This window comes from Artemia franciscana, chromosome 21 (genome assembly GCF_032884065.1).
Source record: "Artemia franciscana chromosome 21, ASM3288406v1, whole genome shotgun sequence".
NCBI classification, from domain to species: domain Eukaryota; kingdom Metazoa; phylum Arthropoda; class Branchiopoda; order Anostraca; family Artemiidae; genus Artemia; species Artemia franciscana.
This window is the reverse complement of record NC_088883.1, coordinates 29,659,575-29,680,309: the sequence shown is the minus strand read 5'-3', so window position 1 is coordinate 29,680,309 and position 20,735 is coordinate 29,659,575. Positions and strand designations below refer to the sequence as shown.

The 20,735-nt window shown below is 34.4% G+C and overlaps 1 protein-coding gene across 1 annotated transcript in view; it reads right to left on the bottom strand.

The window, feature by feature from the left end:
* LOC136040830 (neuronal acetylcholine receptor subunit alpha-10-like) overlaps positions 1-20,735 on the bottom strand; it is a 197,004-nt gene that overhangs the window by 6,880 nt on the left and 169,389 nt on the right. The window contains exons 7-9 of the mRNA XM_065725166.1: positions 17,788-17,985; positions 4,449-4,645; positions 2,251-2,398 (exon numbers count right to left, since the gene is read on the bottom strand). Of these exons, the coding sequence (XP_065581238.1) occupies positions 2,251-2,398; positions 4,449-4,645; positions 17,788-17,985 (543 nt within the window). The remainder of the gene's footprint in view (positions 1-2,250; positions 2,399-4,448; positions 4,646-17,787; positions 17,986-20,735) is intronic.

The following is a 20,735-nucleotide window of genomic DNA, read 5'->3' as shown; positions in this document are numbered from 1 at the left end:
TATGATAGTATACTCGGCTTTGGTGTCAAAAACCCAGTACTTTAGTAAATTTGCTCTAGGGTGGAAGATGTGAGGTTTCAGCATTGCAAACCCATCTTACCAGTTTAACCATAATGCTAAGAAATACAATTTTCTAATGACATACAGGGAGTTAATATTAATGAAACAAAATAATGTTTGGTGATTGTTCTACTTTAGACTGACTATAGGTCATTTTCCATTATCGTTGGAGGCAACGCAATAACGGACAGAACTTCCTTAGATTTTTAAAGTCTTCTCGTCCCTTGGCCTTCTGAAGAGTATATCTGTTACCTTGGCTTTACTAAAAACCAAAAACATTTTAAACATGCTCTCTTTTATGCTGCTGAGATTTTCAGGAGTGAGTATCAATATGTATTTATGCATAAAGCAGTCAATCTTCATTCCTTATCCCTTTCCAGTAGGTTATCCTGGTTATAATGGCGGGCTTCTTCTTGTTTAGTTGATGTTATGACCAATAAAAATACACAGCTCAAAATATATTGTTTTCAGTAAAGTGCAACTGATGTTCTGGTCTTCAGGAGTCTCAGAGGGCGTCTTTTGGTACCTCTTTCTGGTGGTTTCTATTCTTTTTAAGTTTGACTGGAATATATATTGTAATTTTATTTCGTCTCATTTTCATTTATTTTATTTGAATTATATTCGTTTTAAGTTTTTATTGTCATTTTATTTTATTCCTGCTCGTCATCGGTTTACTGTAGCTCTTTACTTTTCTATGGAACACATCTTTTGTAGAAAAAAACATTTTAAAATTAATCTTATAGTGAACGATAGAGGCTAAAACGAATTTTGATAAAAATAACGAAAAAAATAACTAAAACGAAATTTGATTCATTGTTCCAGTGGAGAGCAAATTATCACGTCAGCACTCACTTCATGAAATCTTCAGCACTTCAAAAAATTCTCAAAGATCGTATACTATAAAAGAATTAAAATGTTGTCCTTGAAAACTGTTTTCGATAATTTTTTACAAAGGGAGTATTGTAGGATTTTTTTTTTCGCCAAAGAATTTTATTCCCTAGTGTATACTACTTGATGATAAAACTTGCAAAGCTCCGCTGACAAGACCGTATCCAGGATTTTTGTTCGGTAGATGGGGATGCAAAAATAAATTACAAAACGCAAGTATTTTGTTACTAATTTATGACTCAGACTAATTTTGAAGGAAAGGGTGAAATTGGATAACACCTTCTCCCTGGATACGACCTTGACCATTAACATTTGATGTCAAATTTTAAGGCTACATTAGCCTTTTTTTTTATCTGCAAAATAAATACTAACCAACCATCCACCGTAGCTTAATACCAGCCATTTTTCAAAGGGGTTCAATAATTAAAAACTATAAATTTCAGATTTCGAAAGACCTATGAAAAAAGTATACAAGACACAAATAAATGTATTTCAGTTTCAGGTTATTTTTTTCTGACAAAACGAACATACATATTATGCAAGCACTCAAAGATCTCTGACAGCTACAGTTTTTTAATTAAATTTAATTAATACATTATTAAAATACATTATTTTAAATATTATTTTATTTATTATTTTATTTTTAAAATTATTTTAAAATATTTTAAAATACATTATTAATTTACATCATTTAATGCTTAGTGCCAGCTCCCAATTAGATTTTTACTTTTGTTCTTCGACAAATGATTTTAAATATTTTGCTAAAGTTTTCTTGTTTACTTTACTTTACAATTTACTTTGGACTTAAATATTCTTATAATTAAGAAAAGTTTAATGAAATTGATTTTGAAAAAAAATTAATCACTGGTTATTTTTCTGATATATTGTGTAGTCGGCGGATCCAGTCTTTGATACAATTTGGCCCTTAGACTATTTCAATTGAATAAGGTCATCTTTGAATTGTATGTAGATACAAAAAAAAATAAACGTTTTTTTTTTTATAAAGAACAAAGTCTGTTCAAAAACTGTTCATTATCAATTTATTAAATTGCAATGATGTTATGAATAACACAAGAAAAATAATGAAAAAGCTACATAACAATAAGCAATATATACAGCAGTAATTTTTGTCCTTTAATAACCTTAGACTGGTGTAAATCTGTCGTTTAAGTCCCTGAAGCTTGGTGTGACCCTGCCTTCCTTAAAATTAACAATGAAAAAGAAAAAAAAAGTTTTTCTTTCTCGCAAAAATTTGCCAACAGCCAAAAAGAAAAAAACAAAAACAAAACATTATTATCTTACCAGAATGACCTAAGTGTGTATGCTTCAATCTAGGTCCAAATCGTGGGGATGCAACTGGAATTCCACCCATGCGCATGTCTAAGTTACAGAATTTCTCAGTCCCTTGGGCGTCCAGTTTTACCCCCATGTGTACTCTTCCCGTGTCAACCTGTAAATACGATAAAGACAGGTAAATAGGCTGGTTTTTTGATTCAGTATCTTTTTCCTCTTCTCAAGTACATTTCGAAAGCTTAGATTTCCTCCCTGGTAGTCATTTGAGGCACGTGACCATTGCTCCTCCTTATAATAGCTGAGGTGTACTTAGAAATCATTGCATATAATATTGTGAAATACGAAGCAAATCAGTTTAGTTAGGCTTAGTCAGTTTAGTCAGTTTAGAATAGTTAGGTCAAGACTATTTAAGCTTTAAAATACACGTCAGAAACACTTTTCTACAATAAGAAGGAAGGAATCAACCCGCAGCACATCGTTAAGGCTTAGTCTCAATGAGAGGAGATAAGAGAGATAAACTCTGACCCCAACCCATATACCTTCTAAAATTTATCTGAAGAATTATGGAGAGTTAGGCAAGTTAAATACTGAAATACACTCCTTGTGACATCTCCTCCCCTCCCTGGTAGTCATTTGAGGCACGTGACCATCGCTCCTCCTTTATAATAGCTGATGCACACTTAGAAGTCATTGTATATAATATTGTGAAATACGAAGCGAATCAGTTTAGTTAAGTTTAGTCAGTTTATTCAGTTTAATTTAGTTGGGTAAAGACTGTTTAAGCTTTAAAATACACTTCAGGAACACTTTTCTGCAATAAGAAGGGAGGAATCAACCGTAGCAGTCTCGTTAAGGCTAAGACTAACGATAAATTCCTACTCCCCCTGTAAAACTTCCTAAATTTATCCAAAAGTTCTTACTGAGTTCATAGAGAGTCAATTTTGTCATCGAAATACATTTTTTTACCCATCTGCCCCCCCCCCCCCCGACCCTACGCAGTGATGTATTGCACCCCTTCATAATAGCTGATACGCAAATGTTGATCACTAAACATAAATTCATGAAAAAAAAATTAAATCAAGTTAGAGCACGCGATATTACGTCCTTCACAACTGTGTAGCTCAATAAATAACTTTTCAATCCCCTTAAATGTATTGATTATCACTATGGGTCAAAATCTTAATTTTGTGGCCGAAAATGTTCATTTCTTGAGGCATCATTTTCTATTAACTTAAAGAGGGTACTGCAACTTTTAATTTCAGTTTGAGTAAACCCCATTCTGATCTTCTAAGATCATCGGCTCGATACGATCACTGCTGGAAAAAATCGAACAAAAATGAAAAAAACAAAAAAAAAACAAGCAAAGCAACAAACACACATCCGTCATCTTTGTTTTAGAAAATTCCCAAAATTCCACAAAATTCTGAGTTCTGTAGACAAGCTCTTTAAAATTTTACAGCTGGATTTTCTGAAGATTTGAATATAATGATATCAAGATCGCTTGCATTTCTTGGGGTGTTTCTCCCATTTTCCGATAATAATGTAGATTTTCAGGTGCTCGAACGTCTGATATGAAACATTCAATTTAATGAATTTTATTATTTTATTATTTATTATTTATTTATTTATTTATAATTTTATTATTTATTAAATCAGAATAAGACACCAAGTTTTCTATGCGTTAATTCTATGAAAATTAATTTTCTTTTGAGTAATGGTTACTATTTACCCCAGTCGCTCCTTGCTTACAGTTCATTAACAAGAAATGTTTAATTCTCCACCATATGGAATACAAGTAGAATATTCCAAATCTCTCCTTTTCTTAATTCGTTTTATTTGTTTTAATTTCTCTTGGATTGCTCAATTTTAAACGTGGAACGAATCAGGGATTTTCTGAGAGGGGGAGTTTTTTGCAGGAAGAATGCGCTGAACACCGTTTTTCACCCAGGCCTTACCTTTCATGCCTTTTCATTCCCTCCAAGCTTTACTCAGTACCCCCTCCTGCAAAGTAGCGATATTCTTTAGAAATCTTCCTTGCCCATTCGGGGATGAACTATTTCTTATTTGGCCCAAGATAAATAGCCAAAAAGCACAAATTTTATTATAGCTTCTGAGCTACAGATTATACTTTTTTTTAGTATATTTATACTCTCAGTTCTAGTTTTAAAAGAGTTTTTCTTGTTCTTTTAAGAAATGGACTAACTCACCTCATAGTTACTGAAGTTTTCAGGGTTATTGGAACATGAACAAAATGATGGTAGTTCTCCATTTGTACTGATAATTTGTATTGCCGATGAGCATTTATGACCTATTCTGGACTTTTTCTTGCGGAACTGGAACGAATTTGTACAGTCTAGTGAAGTGAAGCTGCTCATGTTTTTCGATGAATGTGAATGATCCGGCCCTAGATTATATTAAATAAAAGAATGATTTTTTTTAAACTGAAAGTAAGAGCAACATCAAGACATACAACGAATAAAAATTATTCCATATACGAGGGCGGCTGCCACATCCTTGACCCTCACTCTTCAAGCTGCAGTCGAAAATTCATGAAAAATAATTCGCATTTAAAATCAACAGCCGTTGAGTTGGATAAATCGTTCTCACAAAATTGTTGACGAAAGTAAAATTTTAACGTACAGGGCAAAGGTTGAAGGAGTAGTAGTTTCAGGTTTATCACCATTAGGCCTAGCAACAGCGGTACTAATAGTGGGGGCAGCAGTCGTACTACTACTTATTGTAATAGCAGTATGAGCAGAATACAATTTTATTAGCTCACATTTCCCTTCAACACGCCCTGGAAGTTTCAACCTAACACTCTGAAATACCTGATACCCTAATACCCCTAATACCTAATAACCCTAATACCCCTAATACCTGAAAGCCTGATACACTATTTTGACATCCTGCATATAAATAGTGCGTCCCAACTGAATTTGTTACCACCCACAATATTTCTCTATAATTTCTCCTTTGCACCCCTAGCCATAGTGGTAGTATTAAAAGTTGCACTAGAAGTAGGAGTAGTAGCATGTTGGTTGGTTCAATATTCTCTTCAACATGCACTGAATGTTACAAATTGATACTCTAAGCTGTTTATTATAGATAGCTGTTGCAGTCTTTTAATAGCCTAAGTTGACGAAGTATGTTTTGGTCGAGTTTGATATACTCCTAAACATACAGTGAACGTGTTACCGTAATACCCTTTGCTTCAGTAGAACTGCCAGTAGTATCCACAATAATAGCAGTAGTAGAACCCGTTGTATTAGTAGTTGTAGTATACACAAAGTGCCTTTTGGTTAGTCCAGCATCCCCTTTACCAAAACCTTAAAGTTTCAACTTAATACCCTCTACCGTTCCTGGGTTGTTGCTGATACGCTATTTTGAAAACCTTTAAGCAGAGAATGTGATTTAATTTAGTTCACCATCCTCTTAAACGCTCCTTGAAAGATTTATTTTCGTACGCTTAGCCGCAGCGCTAATAGTTGACATTGTAGCAGTAGTCGAAGTAAGCAGTAATAGTAGTAGTAGCAGCATGCACAGATGGCCTGCACAGTGGTATGCTGAGTGCCTTTTAGCTGGTTCATCATCTCTCACAACTGGCTCTGAAAGGCTCAACTTAATAGTGTAAGCTGTTGCTGGAATATCGCTCATATATCCTTTTGGCATCCTGAATGAACAGAATGTGTTTTGATTTAGTTCAACCTCCCCCTCAACATTGGTTGGAAGCTTTGACTTAATACCCTAATTTCTTCCAAAATATTCCATAGGCTATATGCCATTTTGACAGTCTACTTGCGTTAAGTGTGTTTTGATTTAGTTGAAATCCCCCTCCCTAAAGATTCTCTGAAAGTTTTACCTCAATACCGTCAGCCTCACTTGTAGTAGTAGTAGCAGTAAGCACATGATGCCTTTTAATTAGTTGAAAATCTGCTTCAACATAACCTAAAACTTCCAACTTAATTTGAGGTATGGTTGAAACCCCCGTTCGAAAATATACATGTGCATAGTACAATTTTATTTAGCTCCGTATCCCCCTAAACATTCCCTGAAAGCTTCACCTGAAAGCTTCTTAGTAGTTGCAATATTTGTAGTAGTATTATTAGCGTTAATAGCAGTATGCACACAAATATTTTTTTTATCGGAAATAGCGGGAGTAAAAGGGGAACTGGCATGGTTATCAACTAAGTTAGAGAGAGTGATCAATGAAGTTAAGGCAGAAGAAATAAATACGCAGTGAGAAGTGGATTCTCTGAGAACAGAACTGGAGAAGACGTGACTTAAAATGAGTAGGCTAATATGGAGGCTGCTTCGAAAAGAACAAATCTGATTTTATACAACTTTGATCCGTCAAGACGAGCACAGACATTACTTGAAGATGTAGTTGCCACCTTTAACCAGTTTACTCCGAACGCCTCGATACATCTTAGCAAAATAAAAGACTTTTTCTGTATTAAATGTAATCAGAATTCCCGCTCCGTTTGGTTAAAGTTACAAGCGCTTTTAGCCGCGATTTTGTTCTGAAATCAGGTCAACATTTTAGACACGCATAAACTTGGATTACGATTGACTACACAGAAAGAAAATTGCTTGCGAGAAAAAAAAAATGAAATTTGCCCTTGAGGTAGCGAAATCAGCCAGAAAAGATACTAAGTTGCGGGGTATGAAATTGTTAATAGAGAACAAGAGTTATATATACAATTTTGCAACTGATGCGGTAGAGGAGCACACAGTATCTGGTGGTGGTGAATATATAAGGGGAGTTGCTAGTGCTGACAAGATATCGGCTGCTCGTGGTTCAAACGTAATGTTGATAGATGGCAGAAGACCGAGAGCGGATTCGCAGTTATCGAACTCATGTGCCATATCTATGCAGTCATTCGGTAGCGCATTTAGTGATCAGGTACAATTGCAAAGCGTAATCAAAGTGTATAAGATACCCGTTTCTGTTGCTGTACCACAAGTTGAAAGGGGCACTCCAAAGAGAGGATATTTGAAATTATTAGCCCGAATGATAGTGTGCAAAATACAACCCAGCCACCTTTTCTTACAGGTAGGGCCACAAAAATTGAAGGTAGATCGCACCTTGTAAGCTATCTTTCCAAGATCGAAGTGATCGGCCGCAAAAATAGGTAGACCAGGGCCATGTTGTTCTGCAGGAAAGACATTCAAGAATGGAGTGAAATAAAAATTAATAGTCTATTGGTATCACAGTGAATATTTGATATTGTAGTATTATCTGAAAAATGGTTGGAAAATGAAATTTAATTGGAAAAGTTTCTTTATTTCGGTGTCCATCGTAAAATAATCTAGGAATGGACGAACTTATGGTGGAGCAGCAATATTTGTATCTGAGAGTTTTTGTCTAAGCATAAAGCCCAACGGCTGAAGAGTGTTTCTTGTAATTTGATAAGGTTAAGAGGTGAAGCAGATGGACGGTTTATTATTTTTCGTGCAGTTTGTATCCCTCCATTGTCGAGCTTGTACAACGAGGAGGATACGTCGCGAATATTAGAGGATGAAAAACGTAAATTTTTTATTCAGTTTCCTTCTGATTCGTTTTGTCTTATGGAGGACATTAATGCTTATGTTGGGGTTACTCCAGAAGTTTGATGTCACCTCATGCCTGTACGAATGAAGGTGCCTAGGAGGCTTGGGATGATTATTCATCTTCCTCCAAGGGCAAGTAAGGACCATAGTAGACAGAAAAATAATTGGGGTCGTAAAATTGTGGGTTTTTGTGGTAAGGATTTTTTTTATTTTGAATGGAAGAGTTGGAAAGGATGGAAGTGTGGGAAATTTAACTTGTTTTTCAAGGGTTCCTCCAAGTGTGATTGATTATATTTTGGTGGATGTTCCTCTTTGACTTCTCCACGTGGATTTCGAGGAGATGGCAGTAGTAGGTTCGGATCACATGCCTGTTAAGGCTACTTTTCAGTGGGTCAGTTCTAAGAAATTAGCGACTAATAGTAATAGGAAGAAAACATGCAGGGAAAATAAGGATTTAAGGGTTAGAAAGGCACTGAAAGTAACAGGAGAGAAATTGAAAGATTTTCAGAGTATGATGATGAGTGAGGAAGTTCAGCAGGAAATTGGGAAATGTTTGGTTTTATTAGGTGATGGAAAAATAGAGGATTCGTTAGCATTAGTTTATGATGATGTATATGAAGTAGGTTAAAGTTAAGTTCCAGAGTTAAGAATGATATTAAGAATGGATATTTGGATGATGATTGTGAAAGGAAGGGACAGGAAAGTTTTAGATGCATTGCGGAAATTGAGGGATAGCATAGGTAGTAAGGAAAATACTAGATTTTAAATGGATTATAAATTGATTTGGAATAAGCATAAGAAAAAAGAGCATGAGATTAGGACAGGAGAGCAACTGAAGAAAGATTATAGAGAAGGGGATATTAGGACATTTTGACGTATAGTTAAGAAATCCATAGGAGGAATAGAGGTTTATGATGGTATACCAGCAACAGATTCTTAGCCTACATATCTAGAGGAGAGAGAGAATGAAGTAATTAGGGACCAGGGACAAATTAGTTTGAGTGTAGATCTGGCATCTGCAGTAGGCCTACGTGATTTAGTAGATAGGCCAATGAAAGAATGTAATTATGATTTGGTTGCTCTTATCCAGGTAAGTGAAGTTTGGGAGACAATAAAAGGAATGAGAGGCGGGTCTGCTCCAGGTATAGATATTTTTATCTATACCAGGTAAAATGTTTTTTTTAGTGATTTCTGTTCGTTGTAAGCTTGATTTGCATATTCAATCTAAGTTTTACTCGTTTTTAGATTCATTGATTCATTTCTATTTGCACCTGTTGCATGTTTGTCTGCTATAATTGTTTATTTTATTCCTTTTCAGTTTGACTTCTATTTATTCTATAATAGCAAACTATTTTTACTTTGTTGTAAGCTTGATTTGAATATCCAACTTAAGGTTTACTTGTTTCAAGATTTATTTATTCATTTACACGGCACCCGTTGTATGTATGTTTAATAATTTCTATTCATTTTTGGTTTCATTTATTCTTTAATAGTATTAAGAGATATTTAATCTCTGGTCGTTTTACATCTGGTCATTCATTATAAATTTTATCTCCGCCAATCTGCTAATCTGCTAAAGTTTAATATGGCCCTTTTTATTTCGTTAAAAATCTTCTTTATCGGGAATTTTTTTTGTTAATTTCTGTTCGCTTTTGATTGCCAAATTCTCAAGTTTTTCAAAATCCCCTATTTCAAAATCAACTTTTTTTCAACATCAAAGCTTTATCTAAGCATCAAAACTATTATCCAAGCAACAATACCAAAGTATCAAAGTAAAAAGTAATAATAGGAAACTCGTACAACTTACACCCCTTGTCCCGTAAATCAAAGTTGCCCCGTAAATCAGTACATCTAAGCATCAAAGTAAACAAAGTATCCATGTAACAATAAGTAACTTGGATTACTCCTAACCGTTTCCCCGGGGATGGGAGGGGGGAGGAGTTTCAATCTTGGAAACATAGTTCTCTAGCCTTTGCACTGTTTTGAACAAAATGGTTGTCTCAAATTTTGACCGGATACCTTTGGGAAAAGGAATGGGGGTGGGGGGCTGGTTGCCTTTTGATCACTTTTGACTCTTAAGAAAAGAACTAGAAGTTGCAATCACTCAATGAACGAGCCTCCCAGATGAATACGACCACTCCTTCCACATAAACCTTTTATATTAATGATGGGCAATATGTAAAATCTTGTTATGGGGGTGATAGGGTGCTTTTCAACCCCAGTGTTATAGTTTTTTGGATTTTGTAGAATAAGAACCAAATAGCTATTTCAAAACTTTAATTGGATGCATTTGGGGAAAAACAAACTAGGGATGGGAATTGGTTGTCCTTTCATCCCTTTTGGCTCTTAAAATGGGCAAAAGGAATTTCATTTTCAATGAAATATGCTACCTATAAATTTTTTACGATCACCACTCCCATAAAAACAAGATACGCTCCTGAGGCACAACTTAAACCCAGGTCCCGGGTTCTTGGTATTGTTTGAACCCCGAAAACATTGTTATACCATGTTTGGACTGTTTTGAAAAGATGGGGCTATTTGTCCTCCGATCACTTCTGGCTCCTTAAAATTGAAATAGAACTTCCAATTTCTAATCAACCAAGCCTCCTCCAAAGTTTTTACGGTCGCATTTTCCATAAAAATTGTATGTGCCCCCGTGGCATAGCCTTTAACCCTTGCCCCGGGGCTCTGGGGGTTGTATCAACCTCAAAAGCATTGTTATATAATATTTGAACTAAATTGAACACAGTGACTTTCTCAAATTTTCGATCAGATGCACCTGGGAAAAAGCAGGCGTGGGGCCTGTTGCCCTCTGATCACTTTTGTTTCTTAAAACCGGGAACTAGAACTTTCAGTTTCTGATCAGATAGGCCTGCTCCAATGATTACGTCTAAATCCCTTGATCACGCGATTTGCAGAGCTCTGTTAACCCGACAGGCATTGTTGAATGCTAAATGGACTATTTTCAACAAACTAGCTATATCCAAATTTTGACCGAATTCATTTGGGGAAAAAGGGAGTGGGAGAGGAAGCATAGTTGCCCTCTGATAACTTTTTACTTTTAAAATGGAACTATAACTTTCAATTTCTAATCAAGTAAGCCCCCTCCGAAGTTTTTACGACCACCCCTCCATAAGACTTATATGCGCTAGGGCAGAACTTAAAATAATTGGTCCCAGACTCTGGGGGGCTGTGTCAAACCCGGAGTTTTGTTATATGATCTTTGGTCTATTTTGAACAAAATGGTTATCTCAAATATTTAATCGGGTGCATTTGGGGAAAAGAGGGCAGGTGGGAGGGGGGGGATAGTTGTCCTTTGGTTGCCTTTGATTCTTAAAAAGGGTACTAGAGTTTTCAATTTCCAATCCAATTTGCTCCCTCAGAAGTGTATGCGGCCACCCCTTCCATAAGAACCTTATATACCGTGGGGCATAGCCTGCAATACTTCTCGCTGAGTTGCAGGAGGCTGTGTCAGTCCCAAAGTTTTTGTTATATGATCCTTGGTCTATTTTGAGCAAATTAACTACTTCAAAATTTTGATCAGATGCATTTGGGGAAAAAAGGGCTTGGGGAGTTGATGCCCTTCGATTATTTTTTCTTTTAAAAAGCAAACTATGGCTTTCAATTTCTAATCATTTGAGCCACCTATGAAGTTTATATGAACACTTGTTTTTTTAAAATCCTTATATGTCCCCGGGGCATAGCTTACAACCCCTGGCCTTGGGCTCTGGGGGGTTGTGCTGACCCCGAAGCTTTTGTTATCTGATTTTTGGACCATTTTGAACAGAATAGCTATTTAAATTTTTTTTTGCATTTGAGAAAAAGAGAGCTATAAAAAAAGGTCATTAATGTGCTACAAAGCGTATATTTCGGAACTAAATATAAATATCTCACTTCCATTTTTTATTTAGTTTTTTCCATGCTATGAGTGCAAAAATTCAATCGACCACAAAAAACTCGAAGAGTGTCTAATAAAATATCGTCTTTAAAATAAAATAAAATATCGTCTTAAAAATATCGTCTATAAAATATCGTCATAATAAAATATCGTCTTAAAAATATCGATATTTTATCTAATAAAATATCGTAAAGAAAATGAATACTATAGAGTTTTTAAATAAGCATAAGCATTACATTTTAGGTTAGCTAAGCTCTGTTTCTGTGATTTTTGAAAGCCCGCCTGAAGAACAGAGTAAAAGTCCCCCTCCCTCTGAAAGATAGCTTTTAAAAATCGGTAATCAATAGCTACAGCATCATCAAAAGAGGGGGGGGGGGCTGAAATATTTGACAGAATGGTTAACCATTTTTACATAATTTTTAACCGACAGAGATGCCTTTGAAACGTTTTTAATTATTTGAAATCAACTTAACTTACGGATAAAAAAAATCGAATGCTATGCAGAAAAGCGCCTGGTCGCGTTGCAAATAAATTAGTAAATACACGGCAACTCGTATTATAAATAACTGTAGCACAATTCCAAAGCAGCAATTAAGATTAATTTTTAATCTTAAGATTAATTTATTAAGATTTATTAAGATTAATTTATTTTTAGACCAGATAATGCAAGCAGGCACATACTTCACGTTCAAATCTTCACTATTGCTCCCTACCATAGGGGCCGAGTTTCTTTTGACTCCCTTCATATGAGTTCATCCTATTCTATCAAATTCTAATTTTCTTTTAGCCCCAGGCTGTGTTTGATAGCTAAAGTTTTATCGAAATGGATTACTTGGGGTCTACATGGGTTGCCCTAAAAACCGATTGCTGAAAAGATATCAAAACCTTAAAACGGGTATCAGATATCAAAACTTAAAACTAAAACCTTGCGAAGCTAAAAGAAATGAAACAGTCTTATGAATCTTGGTTTATATGGTCATAATCACCTGTTAGATTTAAAACACAAGCTTAAGTATCCATAGACCCATATGCCATATGCAATCTTGTGGTTGACCATTTCTTTGTAATTTTTTTATTTTTATTTTTTATTGATGTTTCTCTGTTCATTTACTAGCCGAAATTACTTGATGAAATTCTAAAAAAGATCTGCATAGCTATCTTATTTAATATTTCTGTTTTCGTTTGCTAATTATAATGTTTAATGAGTTTATAAAAAAAAGTAATCTATCTATTTGACTGTAACGGAACAACGCAAGCGAAAAACTCCTCGCCTCGATTAGCATAGTTTTAAAATGCCATTTCACTATAATTTGAATTTTGCTGAGAATGAAATTTCACAATCCTACTCCTTAATAGTATTGCTGATCCAAATGTTGAATACTAATCTGATTTCGGGATTCTCTAAGTAAGTGGGAATTCCACAATCAGATTCTCAATTTATCGAAGCAGTCATCGGGAAGTCTTGGCAGGATATTTAGCATTTATTTATACAGCCATGAAAAAAATCGCTTCCATATCACTGAGTTAAACGGAATGATGGATTTTCTTGCTTCCATTCCCAAAAAAACGTCTTTTCAAGACATGGTGACAAATCTAATTTAAGATAGAAATCATTTTTCCCGTTTCATCTTGGATAAATAGCTTGTATTTTCCAAAAACCTGATATTAGAGTTTTAACCCTAAGTTTGATTCAAACTTTGAGAAAACAAAGTACAATTTCTTTTCTAATGGAATCATTAGCTTATGTTAATTGTTTTTTTTTTCCAAAATTTTCCCACTTCCGAAGCAAACTCGACCGAGTCAGTAGGAAAATTCGCAAGGTTCATAGCTGTATTTTGATTTTAATATTCCAAGCCCCTGGTGGCAAAAATTTCAAGAGCAGCATTAAAAATAAAACGAACATAAAATATTACATATATAAGGGGGTTCGTCTCCTCCACAATACCTTGCTCTTTACGCTAAAGTAGTTTTAGTAATTTCAACTATTTATTCTACGGCCTTTGTGATTCGGGGGTCATTCTGAAAGATTTGGGACAAAATTCAAGCTTTAGCGTAAAGAGCGAGTTACTGACGAAATTTAAGTTTCGTTTTATTTATTCATATGCGCTGGGCCAAAATCAAAACATGCATTAATTCAAAAACTTTCAGAAATTAAATAAACAAAAGTTTTTTAACTGCAAGTAAGGAGCTACATTAAAACTTAAAACGAACAGAAATTATTTCTTATATGAAAGGGGTTGTCCCCTCCTCAACGCCTTGCTCTTTACGCTAAAGTTTTTTTTATTGTTTTGAAAGTTAGAGTTGTGACAAAGAGTCAAACTTTAGCAGATGGATCTTGCAAAGTAAGTTGATGCAGATTTTGAACCAGCCAAAAGACACTATGTGTATACTTTTAATGCTACTTCTAAAATTATTGTGAATAACGCCACTGATGGTATTAAGGTGAAACCCTTGGGAAACTCTTAGAGGGAGTTTCATTTAAATGAAAAGGCTATATTTATGTAGTTCTTCAAAAGGGCGTATAACAAATATCATAGGCAGTGTTACTGTCATACCTAGTAATATCGCTGAAACTTTTAAAGCAGCTAAATCGTTAGTAAGTTAAAAGTTCTATTGATCCCTTTTGAGATTCAAAAGTAATAGGAAAGGCAAGCAGACCCAATAATTTTCAAAACACTTCCAATCAAAACTTTTAGACATTTGGTTCAACATAGTTGAACGGTCCAGTAGCTATGTCTTTAGGGACATGGCGTATGTCAACCCGCCATTTTGTCTATTATGCTTATAAAACAAATATTACTTTAAAACAAAACGAAAAGGTACTATGTTTGCACACGATTGTGCCTAAAAGGCACAATTTAACTAGATCATAAGAGTGTATTTGCAGGTTGTCAATGATCATTGATAGGATTTTTTGGTTAAATTTTATTTTTCAGGTTAACTAGAAGAGGTATATTAAACATTTCAATTTAAGTCTTCAAAAGGGTGTATGTTGTTAAAAAGCGTTGAAAAAGTTTCTTCAACATGCAAATAGAAAGCCAAACTACGGATTCTCACAGAAAAAAAAACTGTTTATTTAATTTTTCCATAACAAAGTCTATATAAATAAAAACGAATAGAAATTGATCTGAAATTTCCCACGAAATATTTGGTCGCAAGATTTATAATGAACTCCATTAAAGGTTGCGTGATTGATAAAGAACCCCATTAAGCCAAAAATGAGGAGAAATAAAGTAAATTAATCTACCAAGCATAAAACTACTACAAATGTTTTATTAAAAATGTCTGATTCATAAATGGAGCCCAAAACAAAGAGGAATTACAATAAATGACCGAGTAAAACTCAAAACAAGCAGGAATTAACATGAGTAGGGGTGACAGCCCCTACACCTGCTAAACACCAGAACATAATTTTTATCATGCTGAAAAAATAGATCTTAGATGTTTTCACTTTTAATTTTTATAAATAAAAATGGTTAAGACTTTAAGGGGAAAAAAATATCAGTAAATGTATATTAGACTGACAATGCTCATTCTTTTATATTTTTTTTTTCAACAAAGTAGAAATTATGTTACAAGGTATGGGGGGTTGTCAGTTTAACTCATATTAATTTCTGCTTTTTTTTTTTAGTTGGATTCGATTATTTACTGTAATTTTGTGTTGTTTTTTTTTTAATCTATTTATTATGCATTACTACTACAGTAGTAGTAGCGGTAGCAGTAATAGTAATAGTAGTAGTAATATTAGTAGTAGTAGTAGTAGTAGTAGTAGTAGTAGTCGTAGTAGTAGTAGTAGTAGTAGTAGTAGTAGTAGTAGTAGTAGTAGTAGTAGTAGTAGTAGTAGTAGTAGTAGTAGTAGTAGTAGTAGTAGTAGTAGTAGTAGTAGTAGTAGTAGTAGTAGCAGTAGTAGTAGTAGTAGTAGTAGTAGTAGTAGTAGTAGTAGTAGTAGTAGTAGTAGTAGTAGTAGTAGTAGTAGTAGTAGTAGTAGTAGTAGTAGTAGTAGTAGTAGTAGTAGTAGTAGTAGTAGTAGTAGTAGTAGTAGTAGTAGTAGTAGTAGTAGTAATAGTAGTAGTAGTAGTAGTAGTAGTAGTAGTAGTAATAGTAGTAGTAGAAGTAGCAGTAGTAGTAGTAATAGTAGTAGACGTAGTAATAGTTCCGAAAGTTTCAAATTTATATCTTCACTTGTTTTAGATATTGCTGGTAAAGCCCTTTGACAACCTGATTGCATATAGTGTGTTTTAGTTTATTTCAACTTTTTTGAAAGTTTTACTTTAATATTCTTAGCCAGTTTGGATAGCCAGGATCAAGCCTTCCCCTTTACCAAGCAACAAATCCTGTTTGTAAACAATCAACAATTTGCCTAGTTCAAAGTCAATGCCGCAGGGTCTTTGGGGAGTCATGGCATCCCCAGAGGCATTGATATTGGGCTCTTCGACTGTTTTGAACAAACTGGCAATCTAAAAGTTTTTGTCTAATGTTTTTAGGGGGAGGGAAGCTAAAGAGGGCGTCGAAGGCCTAGTAGTAATTAAATCGCCTTTAATTCTTGAAAAGGGAAGTGGAACTTTCTATTTGTTATCGAATGAATCCCCTCCTTAGTTTCTACGAGAACTCCTTCCATGCGTAGTGATATGTTAAAAAAGAATACATTAAAGCTATCCGGCTCTTTGCGTAGGCAGCACTATCGCGAAGCCTATGATTCAAAAGAAAAAAAATTCTTTAAGTTTAAAGTAATCTAACAAAAGTTACGATCCTGAGAGAAAGATAGACAGATAGAGAGAAGAGAGGAATAAAGATAAAACATACTATAATAGTATTCCTCATCGCCTTCATTATTCCTAATAAAGCAAAGATGTGTCTGTCAATCTTATTTTGTTTTTTAATTCCCTCATATTACCTTCGTTTTGGTTTTCTCGTCCGCTAATCACCAAAATAGGTTGGTTAAAAATCAAAATACAACCTGAGTATTGGGCTGTAACAACTTGCACTCATTGGCAAAAATTCCCGAAAAAAAAATTAAATTCCCAAAAAGCATATACTACTAATTGTTCATGATTTCTAGCCTCTAAATAAAACGAGAATTCTTCTAATTTTACTTTAAAAAAACTGAAAAAAGTATTTTTTCAGTAAAACTACCAATAAAAGTATTTTTAAAAACTCAAGGCTGAGGCAAAAGAATATAAAGGAAGGGTCAAAGACCCCCCTTCAAACTTTGAGCTACGCGGGTATTTGCGTATCAGTGTACGAGCCTGCAAGCCTCGAAGATGTACCAGCAAATACTACTTTAAAGTCAAAGTAAAAAAAAAAAAAAAAAAAAAAAAAAAAAAAAAAAAAAAAAAAAAATATATAACCACAAACTTCTCATAAAACCAGAATTTTTCAGTTAAGCAACAAGCTGTTGAAGAGTGGAGTAGAGACACTTAGATTCAATTGATCGTGCCAGAAAGAATGGGAATATTGTAAGAATTTGATATTCGACGGTTTAACATTTGAAGATAAGGATTACAAATTACTGAATTCCATAATGGGCTAATATTTATGGACTTTACTGAAATAGTAGAAAACTTCAAAAAAGATTTGATAAGCGCAATGATTAACTTGCAGTGGCATTAGATTAAAAAAAAATTCTGTGATTAATAATTAAACAACACTTGTCCTGTGGTGGCACAGTGGATTTGACCTTATCTTGGTAATACGGGACACAGAGATCGAATCATGATGCAACAATGCACTGCAGGGCCGACGCAGGGACCTTAGTAGTCAAGAAGCGTCGTTAATATGATACAATTAAAAAACACTTTTTGGTTTTCAAGAATTGTTAAATTCAAAATCTATTCCGTTCTAAGCAGGCCCAGTTTAGCATAATAAAATTATTGCAGGGCATATAGGCTAGTTTACTTTAAGCTGGTGGCCTGCAGTAGACATAATTTTGCTTTCTGAACCGTATTTTGCATTTTAAAGTATCAAAAAAGACGGGTTTAGTACGGATAGGGGTAACATATTTGCCAAACTTAAGATGATGCTGGTGTTTTTTATTTTTTACAATAGCCCAGATTTCGCCCAAAGTTAGCCCTAGTTGGCCCAAGAAAACAGGTACATACTTGCAGTTTCTGCAATCTCTAATGGATCGTTGATGCTAAGTTTCAGGAAAAGGAAATTGGCTACATATCCAAGCATATATGTTTTTAGCAGCTCTGGTATGGCAATGCCACGTAGTCCTCGATGATGAATGTTTAGTGTTACAACGGCCATTCCTGATGCAAATGATACCAAGCAGATACTGACTCCATAATAAAGACCTTAAAAACAATAATAAAGACCTTAATAACAACTCCATAATAAAGACCTTAAAAAAACAATTGAATGATTGAGATAGCTCTCCTCGATTTGGAGTGGTTAAGGCCGTGATTAAGTGAACTGACGGAACTTGAAAATTCCATGTTAAAATTGAAAATTTATATTTAAAAATACTCAAGTACTCATTGGCGGAAGATACCGCTTTTAATATCAGGCCGTAGCTTCTTGAAGATGCTACAAAATGTCTGCTAGGATTTTCCTCTATTTCCTCTAATTGCTTAGAAATCTTAGAAAGTGTCTAGCTCTTTTACACAAGTGTACTCTATCAAGGATATTTCTTTTAGAACAAAACCGGTACTATCATGAGCAGAAGACAATAACCTATAAGATGAGTACAACCATTTTTCGATGTATTTTCCTGTTTTCGAACAGTCCCATAGAATATTTTCAGCTACCTGGAATTTTTACGAGTTATTTTGCCAGAAAGAATCGTTTCAGATCACCCTAGAGACCAGATTGACAAGCTGGTTTAATTAAACTGCTATTTCCGCCAATTAACAAGTGCCATTTGAAGGGTTTTTGACAATTGACGGTCTTTAGAGAATTGACAGATAGAAGGCTACCCTAATTTCAATTTTAAACCTCGATGTTTTCAAGTTCACTCAATCACGACCTTAAGAGTCAATCTATATTCTTTGCAATCATCAAAGAAGAAGCTTAAGAGGTTGTTACTTGTTAGAATATTGGTATACTTACTCATTTTCTTATTTATAGGTTTGCTATCTTTTAGATTATTCTTTGTTTACAACCTGATGCAGATGACACCAAAGAAATACTGACTCCGTAATAAAGACCTTAAAAAATAAATAAATGATTGAGGTAGCGCTCCTGTTACGTTTACATATCGTATTAGGCATTAAAAATGTTTTAGGAAAACATAAGAATGTTTAAGCTTCTTAAGAATGTTTGCTTTTTGATTGTGTCGGCAAAGGGAGCTTATCCTGCTCCATTAGATTCTTTATAAAAAATTATAAAACTATTTATATAAAATTTTTATTTATAATTTTGTGTAAAGTTAAAGCTTAATTTAAAGAAATGGAATCCTACGATGCAAAAAACTCAAGAGGCCGATAAAGAGCACGAAAATTAGATATACACCCATACAAATAGAATTATTGGTTGTGATTTGAAAAAAAGAAGAAGAAACCAACGAATAAAATGCATAAATTTCAAATAAAGAGGGTAAAGCGAAAAAGTTAAGAAAAATTAAAGAAAAAGGAGATGGGAAAAAGTTTAGATTATAGATTAAACAAAAGTCAATTTTAATCACTTTTCCTGTGGGCTTAGGCAAATTACAATTCAGAAAACTGTAACAAATTCATCACTTCCCTGTTAAATTTCATTGTTAAAGTCTTATCTTACTGTTTCAACTTTAAACCCTATCCAAATATGCCTAAAACCATGTTTTACTTGTTTTTTCCTTTTATGCTTCTCATATTCGTCATCAGAACTTAGTTTTAAGCTTTTTAAATTTAATTAAATAAACAAGCTAGTTTTTTTTCAAATACAATTAGAGAAGGCTAACCCGCGCGCGTAAGTCGTTACGCGCCATTGTAGTTGTGTCCCTGTGTCCCAACTGTGAATATAGATATATATATCTTCTATCTATCTATATATATAAAAATAAGTTGTCTGTGTGTGGATCTGTGGATCAGGTGACGTCATGTTTATGTGTCGGCTGACGTCATGTTAAAAAACTAAAAAAAGGAAACAAAAAGAAAAATAAAGGAGAAAAACAAAACTAAAAAATAAAAAAAAAAAAAAAACTAAAAAGAAAAAAGAAAAAAAACTAAAAAAACTAAAAAAATGTAAAAACCAAAAAAAAACTAAAAAGAAAAAAAGGGGGAAAATACAAAAATTTATTTCATCATTTACCATTTCAAAAACGAATGTATATACAGACTGGGACACCGGAATACAAATGACGACCGGGACACAGGGAATATAAATGACGACCGGGACACAGGGACACAACTACAACGGGGACGCCGGGGGGCACAGGGGGATATATAAATGACGATGGGGACACAGAAAATGTTCGATTAGCAATCACCATCAACAAAGCTCAAGGGCAATCATTAGAATCATGAGGTATAACTAAAAAAAAACTAAAAAAAAGGCAGAAAACTAAAACCTCAAAAAAAGACCAATTCAAAAACGAATGTATATACAGACTGGGACACCGGGACACGAATGACGACCGGGACACCGGGACACAAGGAATATCAATGACGCCCGGGACCCTCAAAGAGAATTCACAGACTGGGACACCGGGACATAAATGACGACCGGAACACATGGAATATAAATGACGACCGGGACACCGGGGGGCACACGGGGATATATAAATGACGACGGCAACACAGGGAATCGTCGATTAGCAATCACCATCAACAAAGCTCAAGGGCAATCATTAGAATCATGAGGTATAGATCTGAATACGGATTGTTTTCCCATGGACCATTATATGTTGCATGTTCAAGAGTCGGTAAACCTGACAATCTATTTATATGCACAGACAATGGGACAGCAAAGAATGTTGTATATTCGCAAGTTTTACGTAGTTAAAAACATATATATATATATATATATATATATATATATATATATATATATATATATATCTATCTATATTCACAGGTGGGACATAGGGACACAACTACAATGGCGCGTAACTAATATGGCGCGTAAC